This window comes from Archocentrus centrarchus, chromosome 11 (genome assembly GCF_007364275.1).
Source record: "Archocentrus centrarchus isolate MPI-CPG fArcCen1 chromosome 11, fArcCen1, whole genome shotgun sequence".
Lineage (NCBI taxonomy): Eukaryota > Metazoa > Chordata > Actinopteri > Cichliformes > Cichlidae > Archocentrus > Archocentrus centrarchus.
In genome coordinates this window covers 13,082,930-13,099,467 of record NC_044356.1, presented here as the reverse complement: position 1 = coordinate 13,099,467, position 16,538 = coordinate 13,082,930, and the positions used below count along the sequence as shown (strand labels likewise).

The 16,538-nt window shown below is 38.6% G+C and overlaps 1 protein-coding gene across 1 annotated transcript; it reads right to left on the bottom strand.

The window, feature by feature from the left end:
- Positions 1 to 205: 205 nt before the first annotated feature.
- Positions 206 to 2,704, bottom strand: atp5if1a (ATP synthase inhibitory factor subunit 1a). The gene is made up of 3 exons (XM_030740561.1): positions 2,482 to 2,704; positions 606 to 718; positions 206 to 514 (listed from the first exon to the last, which is right to left on the bottom strand). Exons 1-3 carry the CDS (start codon positions 2,551 to 2,553, stop codon positions 373 to 375), a joined length of 327 nt encoding a protein of 108 aa, XP_030596421.1. The 5' UTR covers positions 2,554 to 2,704; the 3' UTR covers positions 206 to 372.
- Between the last annotated feature and the right edge of the window lie 13,834 nt (positions 2,705 to 16,538).

The window sequence follows — 16,538 nt, the reverse complement described above, 5'->3', positions numbered from 1 at the left end:
AACTCAGCGGCCAGCGTTGGAATGAAAAACAAGCGCTTCATCGACCATCCAATCACGGAGAATGAACTTTGACTGGCACCACTTTAACCCAATGGGAGTCAAGTTTCTGCCCACTATACGTAGAGGATCAGTCTCATTTTTCAAACAATTTAAAAACACAATGACTAAACAGGTTTGGCAATAAAGGAGAGAGATGGACAACGACTTCTCATTAAATGTGAAAATTAATCACTTTATTTTTTAAAGGTATAATGTCTGTATGACCCCAGAGAGGACTTGCTTAAATCAGCAGAATAATCAATACCTAATAACCATTAACTTGTTGATTGGATGTTTGGACTCTAAGGACAAACAACAACAAGCTTCTCTAGTTCAGTCGTCATGTTTGAGCTTTCTAATTTTGCCCTTGTGGCGGTCGATCTCCTTCTGTAGGCGTTCAATCTCCTTTTTGTGGTGCTCGATCTCCTCCGTGTGATGCTTCCTTAGTGCTTCCATCTGCTCCTTCTCCTTCTGCCTGTAAGTGGAAACAAAATAAAAGGTAAGGAGTTAGTGCTGTGTGTGTGTGTGTGTGTGTGTGTGTGTGTGGTCGTCATCCAGGGATTTACCTGAAGTACCGCTCCTCTTCTGCTGCTTCCCTCTTTCCAAATGCACCTCCTGCCTCTCTCACAGAGCCTCCTCCACCACCACCTTTTCCTGCTCCCTTGCCCATCTCACCAAGCTAGAAGACACAAGAAGCATCACAAAAGTACAGTAGCTATTATTTTAAGACTATCATTTCTTTAATTGAAGATTGTTTATTTTCATCTGAGCTATAAATATACACTCCAACCTACTTAAACTATTACAAATGCTCATGTCTTTATTGAACACATTCAAAGTGCTGTTAGTGGGAAAGGGGGAAATGGTTGGGTCTGAGTGTTTGACAGACCCGAGCAGTATACTGAAGGACGTCACTGGAAGGAAGAAAAACAAAAAATTGTCTAGCAGAGCTAAGTTGACTTAATAACTTGGAATTTCAAGTTATTCTCTCAAATTTGAGTTCTGTTCTCATAAGTTTAAGTTTGCAAGTCAAAATTTTGAGAGAAACCGAAAATTTGGACTTATGGATGGCATTTTTATTAGGTCATTTATTCTTAGAGTAACGCTTCAATTTAGTCACTGTTAGAATAACTAGTGTACATATATCTTTAGATAATCATAATCTTGTGGGTTCATGTAAATGCAGTGGCTTCATATGTGGTGCCCTGTCATGGACCTGAGGTAACCATGTACCCTGACTTGACTAGATGTTAATCTATGCCAGTAATTCCTGTGGGCTCTTTAATAATATATATATTAAAAAAACAAAAACGCTGAGCCTTCTGAGTTCTGTCTTTGGAGTCATCATGGGTCAGTGGGCACGTCTAGGACATAATTTCTCTCCATGTCCAATTTTGGCACTAACGGTGGCAGTATCAACAAGACAGGAGGCAGAGCTGGAGGTGACAGAGTTGAAGATGCTCAGTTTTTCGTTGGGAGTGACCAGAATGGACATTATAAAAAAATGAGTATATCAGAGGCACAGCTCAGGTCGAGTGGTTTGAGATATTGTTAGTAAGGTAAGACAGAGATGGTCTGGACATGTGAAGAGGAGGGATGGTGGATATGCTGGACAAAGGATGGTGAATATGGAGCTGCCAGGCAGGTGGAAAAGAGAAAGACCACAGAGGAGGTTCATGGATATAGTGAAGGAGGACATTCAGAGTGTTGGTATGACAGAAGAGGATGCAAAGGCTAGGGTGAGATGATCCGGTGTGGTGACCCACTAAAATGAATTAAGAAGAAAGTATGCCTGACAGCAGCAACTCACATTGAGAGTCCACTCTGTCAATGTCAGAACTACAGTGACCGTTCTGACCTTTGAGTTTCTGAAAAAGGGGTGCTAACCTTAACTGAAAAGACACGGTATGGTCAGGTTTCCTGTTAAGCATCAAAAACTGTTGCCAACTCCTTCCAGCAACAGCGTGAATGTTTAACCCCCCCCCCCCCAGAAAAAAACAAAACAAAAAAAAAAAACTAAAGAGCTAACCACATTTCAATATTTTTACACATAAATGCAGGTTAGTCACATATACATCTAAAAATAGCATGAAAATGATTCAATTCTACGTGAACACTGAGTCCTGGTCACAAGAAAAATATTACAATTAATGTCAAACTTTATATAACCAAAAATCAACTGGGAAAAAAAAATATACCGTCAAAAAGTAGGTCAATAAAGTGTTTAGGACTAAATAAAACTACATATATTTCATTTTGTGTGTTTTCCCTTGCAGCCATGAGGAATCTGCTGTTGTCGATACTTGCAAACATCACTGTTTAAGAGTCACCAATTAACTCGCATGTTCTACGAGAAGTGACCACCGAGCTTTACTGATAGGGCAGATAATTAGCGAGCTAGCTGCTAGCATCCAAAAATGTAACCAATCCACCAAAATGTACCTGATCAGATGCCATTCTGATCTGAGAAGCGACGCATCTCCTCAGGTTCGCCCTCAGAAGAAGTCTGGCCATTGCCACTCAAATAACAGCGAATACGACTAAAGTCCAAAGGAGTATAAGTTCAACGTTGCTACTTGTCTTTTAGCATAAAATGCGGAAATTTGAAGTAAACGTCTCGGATGGGCGTGGGGAAGATTGTCTGTGGCACATGCGCGCTTGCTGCTGCCACCACCCGGTGAGGGGGGAGAACTGCATCAGTTGCGTGCAGATTGCCCAATCTTTCATGTTTCAAGACCCCTTGCAAGCACTTTTAGCTGATTTTTTATTTTTATTTATTTATCTTTTTTTTCAGCTGTGATTAGCCAAGACGTCATGTGCATAAAATATGTGTAGTAAATCTCGTGCACCCACACACACATTAAAGTGGACATGTATGAAGCCCAATTTTGTGTGAACAGTTTGGAGATGGCCCCTTCCTGTTCCAACATGAATGCACAAAAGTGCACAAAGCAGGTCCATAAAGACATGGATGAACTAGTTTGGTGCAGAAAAACTCGACTGACCAGCACAGAGTCCTGACCTCAACCCAATAGAACACCTTTGGGTTGAATTTGAGCAGAGACTGTGAGCCAGGGGATCTCATCCATCATCAGTATCTGACCTCACTAACTTGCTTCTGGAAAAATGGTCAAAAATTCCCAGGCAAACACTCCTAAACCTTGTGGAAGGCTTTCACAGAAGAGTCGAAGCTGTTACAGCTGCAAAGGGTGGATCAACATCATATTAAAGCCAAGGGATTAAGAATGGGGCGCGTCATTCAAGTGTGAAGGCAGGACAGCAAATACTTTTGGCAGTATAATGTAAGTCTATGTGTAGCAACCAACCAACCAACCAACCTAGTGATTTCACATTCTGTACTGGCACAAGATGGTGCTACACATGCTGCACATCCAGGTTCACAGACAGAGTTAAATCTATGACAGTTTTTTTTAGAGCAGGGCTCCATGGTGCAAATAAGCATTTATACATGTAGTGTTTCATGTGCACTTTAAATATAATTTCATGTGGATCATTCCAGTTCATCAAATGCCCCTCACCTGACCATCTCAGATCTGCCTGGAAAAAATTCCAGGGGATAGAAATTGTGCAAAAATTTCAGGTCCTTACTGGCATTGGTTTTATTTAAAAAATAATAAAATAAAATAAAATCTTTCAAAGAATGAACATAGGGATGTTTTTGGATGTTTTTCTAATATAATTTTGTAAGGTGCATTTAAAATTCTACTATCTAGAAAAGTACTTGAGCTTGGTCCTTGCTCCGTGGATATGGACTCTCAGGAGTGTAGCTGACATTTACCCAGAATGATAGATGTTTGAAGTCTCTAAAATATTTGGATGTCTGATTTCTGACAGCAGATTTGGAAGCCTGTAGAAACCACAATTTTGCAGGTAGGGCACAGATATTCTATTTACAGCTAGGGCGACCAGATCCCAACAAACTAAATGTGGGACACACACAGTGTTAAAGTGGGACATGTTAACATTGCTGGGAGGTAGTCAAATGTATTATATTTGAATGCAACTTTTCCTGAACGGTTTGAAAAAGAGAAAATATCCAGTGAGCGGCAGTTGTGAAAAAGTCTTGTTGTCATTAGAGGAGAATGGCCAGAGTGCTTCCAGCTGATAGCGAAACAGCAGAAAATCAAATAACCTCTTTATATAACCAAGGTATGCAGGCACATCACATTAATCCTTTAGTTGTCTTTCATGGACACATTCAGATCTTTCTGTGGCACTTGAGAATTTGTAAACCCTTTTGAATTTTCTGTTTTTTTCCCCATGAATCAAATGTTTAACACAAGTCCTACATTTGACAAGAAGAACCCAATTAAAAGATGAGACGAAAACACGATAAATTGCAATTTATTTATTTATAGAGGAAAATGATCTATTGGGGATATCATGAAGAACTATCAGTCAGTTTGGAGGGGAATCAAATGGGATCACAATGAGGTGTGAGTGTGAACACCTTAACATGCATGGCTGGATTGAAAGGAGAAAGTTACTGGTCTCCAAAAAGAACATTACTGCCTATAAATTGTCCATGGCCAAGCCAGGAAGCTGTTGGAACAATGTTTTTTGGATGGATGAGATTGAAGATTGAGTTGAAATGAAAAGCATTTTTGGCAGAAAGGTGAACTCTGCATTCCAGCATAAGAACTTTACTCTATCTGTGAAGCACGATGGTGTATATATACATAGTTTGGACCTGTTTTTACTATGATTGATGAACCAATGAAGTCCAGATTCTACGAGCAAATTCTAAAACAAAATTTCCAGACTCTAAACGTCAAGAAAAAATATGTCATGAGGCAAGACGAAGACTGTCTGCACACAAGTTTGCCTATGATGGAGCAGCCAGAGAGGAATAAACATAATGTTTTGATCTTCATCCAACAGACATTGCAGGAGGCAGTGGAAACACATCTTACCCTGCTGGCATATGTAGCATATGTAACTCAAGCCAAGATCAATTGCTATAATAAAAATATACTGGAAATATGTAATTAATGCACAGAGGGAAGAGGAAAACAGTTTTGGTGTGTTTGGCAGAAAGACTGAAACAATTTGGGAAGAGATCAAAGGGTGAAGAAAATGATTTCAAAAGAAATTTCAGTAGACCCAAAGCTATGTGTATTGAATTAGACCCAGAAGGACACAATTAGAATAAAAATGAACAATTATTTATGAATGCCAGTTTGTTTTTAAAAAAAATTTTTAACAGCCAAAATGCTAGCAGCTGTTCTGGAAAACAAAACACAACAAAAACCTCATTGACTAAATGTTGCATACTGGATAGAACAAATGATGTAAAACCTTCCAGAACGCACAAAAAAAGAAATGATTTGGGACCTCTTTTTTGGGGTGGGGGTGGGGGTGGAGTAGTTGTTAGCTGAAAAACATGCAGCTTTTTTTGGGGGGGGGGGTCTGCTGTTGCATTTTATGATTATTTTGCTGAGTCTGCTTTTTTTCTAGCACCCATTTAGATGTATTAATTGCTGCACGAAACCAGGTTGTGACAGATTGACTGATTTTTGTTTTCTCTTCACAGATATTTATCATTGAATCATTTTGGAGAAGGTGGAGATGGAGCCAATCTTTATTAACATTAACATTAACATTAACATTAACAGCCAATCCTTGATGTCAGAAGGCAGAACAGTGAAGTCCGGTTGCAGAGGGTGATGACTGCCTGAGATTTCTGTCAAACCAAAATTGGACAGGCTCCATTTGAGGGTTGGGATACTTTTTTGTGTTAATTACCTTATTGTGGCACTGTAATTTCAGAAGTTACAGGAGAGCTCCTGGAAAGAAATACATTACCAATTACACAGAAAACTGAACTTTGAACTTTGAATTGTTTGTCTGTAGATAAATTTCCCTGTTCGTGTGCAGCTGACCTGCTGTGAGCTGACTACAAGGCTCTCTGTGTTACAGTTTTGTGGCTAATTTTGAGTGTGCATTTATATTTCTTAGGAGACTGAATAATAAAGAATAATCCAGTTTCCATGTAATATTTTATTACTTTTTTCTAGGTACCCAACACGGGTTGAATTTTCCATACAATGACGTTATGCTTATTGTGTTAAATACACCCTGCAACAGGCTGGTGACCTGTTCCAGGTGTACCCTGCCTCTCGCCCTGTGGTAGCTGGGATAGGCTCCAGCCCCCACGCGACCGTGAATTGGATAAGTGGAAGAGAATGAACGGATGGATGGATGTTAAATGTGCTGAAATGAGGCTGCATTCAGTTTGCACCATGTAAAAAGACGGCATTGTTTGGCACCGGAAACTCATTCACCTTTTTAACCAAGAATTATGACTGAATTTCACTGAATCTATTTATGCAAATATAATCAATTCTTTCATGGTCTCAAGTCTAACACAGATAAGTGGGAAAACATATCATAAACTGTGACAGACTTAATTCACTGTCTGATGCAGTTATGTGTTTTGCAACAATATAAAATATATAGAGAGTGCGCTCATCTCTCAAGTGCTGGATGAGACACACTCAGCAGGACAAAGGGAAGCTTTGCACAGCAAGGATAGGTTGTGGGTGTTTAGTACAGATGAGTCATAATGGAGTCATAATGGAGTCTCATTTATGAAGAGGCCCACCCTCACCACCTCACCCCACCTGACATCACAGCACTGTGTAGTGTAAGCTCAGCATCCCTGACACTTTCATCGTCTGAATCCAACAGAGTTGAGGGTCAATGAGCAAGTGTTGGCGTGGTGCTTTTGCAATGACATGTCGCTTCCTGTGAAACTGTTAAGTTCAGTGATGATCAAAAAGACATGGAAGTGCCTGAGAAAAGAGAAAAGCATGCAAACCTGTTGAGACGCTATATTCTGTGAAACATCCTTGGTCTGTAAATATGGAGGACATATTTGCTTTTCCAGGTTAGTTCAGACAGTTTAGAGACAGACTTTAGGCATTACTTAATATGTTTCAAAATCAATAACAGTAAGCTGCACAGCCGAGGTAGTAATGCCCTTCCAACAAATGGTGGCAGTATAGCTTCACACAGATGGAGAGCATTGGCTGTCTGTCGCAATGAATATACAATAAGCTACTGTTCATGTATTTATTTAGTTAATTAATTAGTCAGTGATGCTTTAAATTTCAGGACACAACATCACAATGAAATTCATTTATACAAATGCCAACAAACACACACACACACACACACACACACACACACACACACACACACACACACACACACACACACACACACACACACACACACACACACACACTGCAATACTAATTAAAACATTACTATAAATATGGCAATGCTTTAAAGTCTCTCAGAGGAATGAGTGTCAGACTTTAGGCTCTGCTGCAGCTCTTTCCATTATTAAGGTTCATATATTGAGAACACAACAGTCACACAAAGAATCTCATCTTCTCTTGCAATCCACCACAATAAGTGTTATTTTCTTTTTTCATTCAAGTGAGCATAGAAACTGAGTTTCACATATAGCAATGAATATTGCCACAGCGATTATCATTACTGCACACAAGGCATAAAGAAGTAGCCAATTCTGCTAGACATAACACATAGCACATTTATAACCACATAATTCTCAATATATCAGACACAGATGACTTCAATATGCATAATATATTAACTGCCTATAACCTAAATTGTGGCCGAATTAATTTTGTTTGTGGGAGAAAATATCAACTGCTGAATAAAACTGAACTTTGAGGGGTGCTTATGTGTGTGGACGTGCATTTATTTCTATGTTTGGGCTTCCGGTCCACAGGATGCAAAGCAGCCAGCTACCTGAATCCTTTCACTGCTGCTCACCTCCCCGGCTCAAGTGTTGCCACAGGAAATTGTATCCTGGCAACAGCACTAACCCGAGCAAAGACAAAGTAAGGTCATGCAGAAGACGAGATGTGGTACAGTGTTCCTGCATGATCGGTCTCTTTTCATATCCTCTGCATTGCATGGACATTTGTTTAAATTTTGCCACGATGACCTTTCAGCATTTTTGCATTTTTAATTTTGTATAACATTTAATGGGAAATCACATCACCTTTGCATTTAACAGTGTTTTTGGTGCAGGGTTTTTTTTTACAAAACCTTGTGTTTGGATATCATACATGATGTTTGAAATATGGGTCCTTTTAAGCAGTGCATCAGTAATTTCACAAAAAAGCACTTCCATTAGAAATTCATTCGCACCTCTGGGGAAAAGGCTGTTGACACACCTCTGTAATGAACCTTTTTGTTCAGGATATCAACACATTTTGTTGAGATAAAAGTGCTTTTCTGGCATTATTCAGTCATCCTAAAAACCTAATCTCGAGGAGAACAATTATAAAACAAACTAACAGGAAATTCAGTAAATATGAACAAAGCTTCACAATAATATAAAGCTATAAACACTTACTGTTAATGCTTCTGAACTACAAGAGCCAACATTTCCCTTAAATGCCCACTGACCTTGGCAGACTTGATTTAATGTTTTATGCGCCTTTAAAATATAGATTCTTTGTGACTCTTTGATTTTTTAAAATTATTCTTGAAGTTATTTGAGTTGGCTCTGTTGTGTCTGTATCCACATTATAGAAGCTCTCAGTTTCAATTAGACTTTATTAAATGAATATTATACTGCTGCATAATCATAACTGCATTCCAAGGAACTGTAAGCTTTGATATTTTGTAAAAATAATCCCTGATGAGTTCTGTAAAATAACTGAGACTTATTAGTTTGCTTCATGCACATTCAGCTTATCTGTTGCTCAGAGTCTGCTGATGCAGAAGCCTTTTGCTTCTAATAGCCATCATGAACCGCCTGGATGCGGCCACTGTTGCCATGGTGACCACAAGGACTGATAAAGGGGTCGAGGTTCTTTGTGTTATATACATTCAAGGTCTTTTGCCAAAGCACACTTCCAGACATTAATTACCAGAATTAGCGGCAATTTGGCAATAATTACAACTAGAATCGACTCATAAAGAAACCTGTGATGGTTGCACTCAAAACAGTTTTGAAACAACAAGACTATGTCCCTTTACCCCACCTATCAGCACATACTCTCTCCAAGCACTGGTGCAGCATTAACAAACAGATGCACTGAGCACAAGCATTTTGTAGTCTCTATTTACACATTTGTCTTGAAAAAACAGGCAGAAACAGCTATTTCATACAACATTAATCCATGCAACCACATTAAAAAGCTCTTTAAGGCCATACATCAAGGAGGCCAACTATGCTTTTGATTTTATTCGCTGTATCTCTATATGGTTCCACTTTTTATTATAACTCAGTAATAATGTGGCAATAGGGCAGTAATAAGGTGGCAGTGAGGAGGTAATAATACAGAAAAACATGTTATTACCACTTAATTACAAAACTAATATCCAAGTAATATCCAGTCGCTTTAACTGGATTATATTAAATATAAATGTATTTAATTGGGTAGTAAGGGGGCAGAAACTGGGGCTAATGCCATCCAGAGTAAGTATCTGCTTATACACAATGTTTCTAAGATTTTTAAGGCCAAACATAATAACATCTGTTTTGTCTAAACGTAGGAGAAGAAAATGACAGTGCATCCAGGCCTCTATGTCTCTAACATATACGTGTAGTTAAACTAATTGATTTGTGTTATCTGGCTTCATAAATAGATATAGCTGGCTGTTATCTGCATTGCCATGAAAATGTATGCAGTGTTTTCTAATAATGGTACCTAAGCGAAACATGTGTAATGCAAATAGTATTGGTCCCAGCACAGAACCCTGCAGAACTCCATGACTTTCATGCATGAAGAAAATGCCCCATTTACACGAACAAATTGGAATATATCAGATAGATATGATTTAAACCACTGCAGTGCAGTTCCTTTAATATCTACAGTATGTTAGCATGCTAATCAGAATTGGGGTCATAATAAACATATTAGCTATAAAATTGCTATTATGTCATGGCTTTCAGGTTCTTTTGCTTTGCTTTTGTAATTTGTAAGTAATATCCTGATGTTTTTGTTGTGTTTTCTTCCTTTTTGGATACTCTTGTTTCTTCCTGTTAAAAGTGAGTTTTTCCTTCCCACTGTCACCAAGTGCTTGGTCATGGGGGGGTTGTTTTGACTGTTGGTTTTCTTTGTAATTATTGTATGGTCTTTACCTTATAATATAATGTGACTTGAGGTGACTTTGTTGTAATTTGGCACTACAAAAATAAAATTGAATAGAATTGAATTGAAAAAACATATGCCTATGAGGAAAACCCAATTAGTGACATGATAACCTACTAGCAATAAAATGATAATATCTGTGCCTTAGAATTTTTAAATACTGACTTTTATTTACCTACTGTAGCGTCTTCAGCTTACAGGATAAAGCAGCTTGAGGTGACAGTTATTATGATTTGGCACTCCATAAATAAACCTGAATTAAACTGAACTCTAAAGTAGCAGTAACCTCATAGTAATATAGCAACACTGACTGATACTTTAACATATTAGGACAATATTACCATAGTATAATGCTGGAATTAATCCTAACTTGTTCACGGGCATGTTTGTTTCCACATCATTAGTCCCAGTTTCTGGCCACTTATTAGCCAGTTACATAAATTTCAGTATAATACAAAACCATTGCTTATACAAGATATTGCCTTGTTATTACTTTAAAATTGCTTTGTAACTAAGTAGTAATAACATGCTATTTCATCTTATCACCTTTTTTCCAACTTGTTTTCCCACTATTGCCATTTTATTGCTGAGCTGTAACAGAGCTGTAAGTGCTACCATCTATGCAAGGATGGATGCTCATATTAAGCTTAAGCTTCAGACATTTTTTTCTACTCTTGCGGTAAGCACAGCAGCCCCTCCCATCTGCTGTTGAAATCCTTCTGTTTATGAGGGGCAGCCAATAAGAAGAAAGGTGGCTTAAATGGAAAAAAAGATAAAATGGCCTAATTTAGACAGATAATGCATTGAGGGGCTGCACAAAGGTCCAGTAGAGGACTGACAAGAATTATTTTGAACTTTGACTGAGTGATGCCAGTAAGAAGCAGACAAAAGGCAAAATCAGGCAAAAAATTATATGTGAGAAGAGCTATATGAAATATGCAACCATACATGGGTGGGACACAACAAAAACATCAGGAAATTACTTACTCAGAGTAGGGCTGGGCGATCTGGACGAAAAGTAACATCTCGATATTTTTTAGCTGAATGGTGATATACAATATATATCTCGATATTTTTTCTTCCCAAAAGGTAAAAACAAAAAGGCATTTCTGAGTCAAAGCTACATGTCCCAAATATCACACAGGCACTTTTACTAACATTCAGCTGTAGATGTACATGAGAAATTGCTCAAAAATAAACTATTGATATATTTAAATAATAATGCTCCTCAAAAAATTTAATGCTGTTTTCCTCTATAAAAAAAGACTCACAGCTGTGCTATTAAAATGTGAACAGAAAAGATATAGAGCAAAATCACAAAAGGCTGACTTATTCTTTAAAAAGCCAGTCTCCAGTGAAGCCAGTCTTCACCAAAGTGCTTCCTCCTGTGTGTACTCCTGTACATCTAGTACTCTGTGCAAATAAAACATGTAAACAGACTGAACGAATAAAATTCAATCCTTCAGTCAGCAGGGTTCTAGCCAGCTCAGTAAATCCATAGACATATGCACTTATGTATCACAGCAACGGCCCGCTCAATGCACGAAAAAGACCCACTGCTGCTTATAAGGCCACGTGACTTACGGTACAAACCAACTTGGCGGGGCCCTCTTGGCTGCACGGATGCAGTACAAAGGCTGTATGTACAAAAAACACGGTGACAGCGGAGGATTTCAGGTTTCCAAAACTCTCTAAAAGTCGTCAACATCACCGGAAAAAGTCGCTAAATTTGTCGCTAGTTGCTTTTTGGAAAAAATGTCGCCAGCGGGGTCTGAAAAGCCGCTAAATCGAGCAACAAAATCGCTAAGTTGGCAACACTGCCATGCTGTCACTTCCTGCATGATTTATGGGTGAAGCGTGAGGGAGAGAGGCGGGGCAGCGTGAAGTTGTGCAGAGACAAACTGGGAAAAGAGAAAGATGAACTGGTGAATCTACAAGTATGAATGTAAGGCGACATAGACTGTATCGATATAAACAATATTGTCTCATCTTATATCGCGATATTTCTTAAAAACTCGATATATCGCCCAGCCCTAACTGGATCATTGAACGTGGGTGGTAGTACCTGGGGTGGGGCAAGTAATCACAGAAAGCAGGAAATAAAACAAAGACTTTAAATTAGTCTCACAAGAAAAAGACATGGTGAGTGATTTAAAAATTAAGCCAAAAATTAAAGCAAAAGAAACTGAAAGTCATGACGTAATGGCAATTTTATAGCTAATATGTTTATTATGACCCCAATTCTGATTAGCATGCTAATGCTTATTAAGTAGTACTGAACACAGTAATGTGCAATTAAAATTATTCATTTGATAATAGCCTTGAACAAAACTTTCATTCCATCCATCAGTCTATTCATCCATCCATGGAATGGAACTTGTTACTTGCATTTCAGCTGGTGGAGGTAATGAATGTATATATAAAAATTTAATACCAGTAGATGCAATTAGCATGACAAAAATATATCTTCTCTTCACAAAGCAGTATCAGTGCCTTTCCACTGTCCAGCTGATTAGACTGGACAAAATCCACTGTAATATTTTAGCTCTCTGCTTTCCATCAGTACCGAAGACATTCATTAGCCTCATTAGCTGGCCTTGGGTTTGGCACACCATCTGAAAGCAGCAATAGCCCACCATGAAGCCACTCTCAAGAGAATGGTGGCATTTAGCTATGACGCACAAACCAGCTGTAATCCACCACACCTGGATTTTTGCCATTAAGAGGTAAAAGAGACACGTGGGAGGTAAACGTTTTTTTTAATGCACAGTTGTCCTTAATCAACCCTAATCAGGATGGAAAATGGAAGAAAGAAAGAAGATCTCTCTCTCTCTCTCTCTCTGTGTGTGTGCTTGTGTGCGTGTAAGAGAGACATGCAGATAGGCCCAGTGTTTATATGGGCAGGTGGAAGTGCTTATTTCAGGTCAGTGGGAGACCATCATAATATCAACCTCTGCAGCTCTTCTCCTCGTGCCGGCTCCCTTTGCTGATTTCCTGAGTGGTATGGGATTGCTTCAAATATGCATTCATATTCAAGAGAAATTCTGCTATAAGAAGCAGAACAACCCCACAGTTTAAGAGTCTCAGAGTCAAGCTTTCGGATCTGTTACGCTCTGGATAACACGAGTGTCATTTGAGCTGAAGGACATGCTGTGCCACAGCTGAAAACAATGGATGTAGCTAATCTTCAAAGAGGAATTTTGTTCCCCACTAATGACTTAAAGCCGGCACCGATTTTGCAACAAACACAGCACGACACAGTGCCTTTAAGCTAAGAGAATCACTGCTAAATCTGGTTTCATCTATCTAACAGTTTATACATATTTAGACAATGAATAATGTAAATATAAAGCACATATTCTGAATTAAAAATACACATAAAACATACCAACAAAACTGAACATTCAGTATTTTCTGCAGAAATGTAGAACCCAGGAAAGAGGTTCACCACATTACACATTCTATTACCGGAGCAGTTTTTGATTGGATGACATGATGTTATTAGCAGATGGAGTTTGCCTAATTGTGCCTGAATTATCATTTGGAATACCACAACTAACAGTGTTGTTTCGATTGTAATGCACCGCGCAGGATGCCGGTATATCCGCACCTGCATAAATGACATTATATTACACAACATTGCACAGACGTGAAGCTGTTCTTCTCAGGGTAAATGAGCTATTCAACTGTCTTGCTCTACAACATGTTGACAGGTTCAGGAGGTACTAATTGAAAGACACTGACTGGCTCCAGGGATTTAATCCAACTGTTCAATTGTGAAGTGGTTTTTCTAATTACTGTTTTGCTACAGTGTCAGATAAAATACCACTGTTGTCATCAGTGTTTGCTATGAAGGGCATTGATTATCCATTTGTTACTGGTGTAATCTTCATAATAGGGAATTTTTTTTTCCTTCTACCCTGAGAGTACTGCACAAAAGTCTCAAGCCAGCCACCATTTCTTTATATTTTGCTAGGGAAATAGGAAATTGGTGCAGTGATTTATTGAAACATACCTGGAAATGCAGCATGTAAGACAAAAACAGAGTTTGTAAAATTCTAATGAGCTTAATAACAAGTCAATATTTGGTATGACCACCTTTATTCTTCAACATAGCCTGAACTCTCTTAGGCAGTAGTGTTGAGGAATAGTTCTCCAGGCTTCTTGAAGGACATTCAAAGTTCTTCTTTGGATGTTGCCAGCCTTTTGAATTTATTTTGACAAGACCTCCATCATGTTTAACAGATAGCTGTAGACACTCGCTGTTGTACCTCTCTCCTGAACTCCTGTATATATATATTGACAATATTTTGAACCAAAGATTTCAAATTTATTTCCTTTATTTCAGGTCTTTCCTGGAACCCCCCCATTTCTTAATCACATGCCTTTCAGATACTGTTCATCTGTTGTAGACATTTTTTTTTTAGGTATGTCAGTTCTTCTTTTGTCTTCCACTTGTCCAGTTTGTCCTTAGATTTCTAAGGACAAACTGCTCACCAGGAGACAATTCCAGGTTTTCGGTTAATAGCTCTTCAGGAATCACCTTGTAGGTGCAAAAATACTATTTTATACCTTAAAGACTTTTTTTATCTATGGCATTTTTTGTAGATCCATCTAAAGATATATAGGAATTGTGGTAGAGATAATTTGCATGAGGATATTAGCTAGTATATCTGTCAAAATCTACAGATTCAAACAGACCTGTTTTATGGCAGACTTGTTTATGTAGGATAAAAGCACAGGCATAATAATAATACTAATGACTGAGCTCCATTAAGTGGCCCAGGAAGCGATGATAGAGAACCAGCATGTATAAAAGCAGTGGAGTGCAGCTATCATTAAAACACCTGTGTATAATATCTGTTGAGTAAAAGGTCTCTTCCAGTATCCAAGAGGCATTTGCAATAGACACTGTACATCAGCATTATATACCTGCTTATGACTAATATGTGCTGCATATGCACAGAAAACAATTTACATTTCTTTAAATTAACTTTCCAAACTCCACATAAACACTCTCTGTGTGTGGAGTTCTTTGTAGATTTTGCATACTTTTGTTGTGTCTGTGTGTTTTCGCTCTGGGTACTCCTACTTCCTCCCACAGTCCAAAGACATGCAACTACTGCAGTTAGGTTAATTGGTGATTCTAAATTGCCCATAGGTGTGAATATGAGTGTGAATGGTTGTCTGTCTCTCTGTATTAGTCCTGCAACAGACTGCCGGCCTGTCCAGGGTGTATCCTGCATCTTACCCTATGGCAGCTGGGATAGGTTCCAGCCCCATCCACCGTTCCCCATCCTGAATTGGATAAGCGGAAGAAAATGGATGGATGGATAACTTTCTAAACTGAAGCTAATCAAGTTGATAGATCTTTTTTCCTTCTTTTTTATTTCCTCAGGCTTAACAGCAGTATTAACTAGAAGAGACTGAAACAGTGTTACAGTGTTAACCTTTCTGCTGCTTTGCAATTTATAATTATAATAATTTAATGTACTGCTGTCAGCTAATAAGAAGATATTACTGACTGTAGAAAAGATGTTCTTTCGCTTCTCTTGGGGAGCCTAAAGACCCTCTCTTCTTTCCTCATCTTGAGGATTAGCATCCACTGTTTCTATAGTAACCCCCTTCAATTAAGAGGCAGCCACGATCTCGCTGTTAGCCAGCAAGGTGCTAATTGATACCGGATTTCGCGTCGGGTGGGGGTTGAGATGAGAATTAGAGTTTGAATTAGAGTGTGTATGAGTTTGAGGATGGGGGTATGTGGCCACTGACAGGTTTCAGATGTTATTAGCATTGAGCGAGACACTGCATCTGCATATAATTATTATGACTTTGATTGGGTTGGCTTTTTTAAAAATGGTTGATTAGGAGAGAGCAGCTGTATCCTATACAGAAGATATTAGGAAATATGCAATCATCTATTCTTCATAGTTGCATTATGTGGGTGTATAATATGATGTATGTCACTGGCAAGTCCACCTTAAGACAGAGTGTTGCTAGTATTAAAAAGTGTGTGCACAAAGAAAAATGGAGCAACACAACCTTTACTCCTTTGTTCTCCTTGTTTTCCACCCTCTCTCTCTTAGCCTGTCTCTATACCTCTCTGTTCGTTGTTCTTTCTGTTCATTTTTCAGTGTATCTGTTTTCTTCTGCAACGATCTAATGCTCATGACATGGGAAAAAAGGACAAATATCAATAAGTCACAGTGCACAGCAGCTGCAAAACAGTCTTTTATATCAGCACTCTGAAGCACCATTAGCAGACTGTGCAGACACTGTGCAGATGACTTTTGGCGAGATAATAAATTAGCACAAAGTGTTCCACAAAGCAAAAAT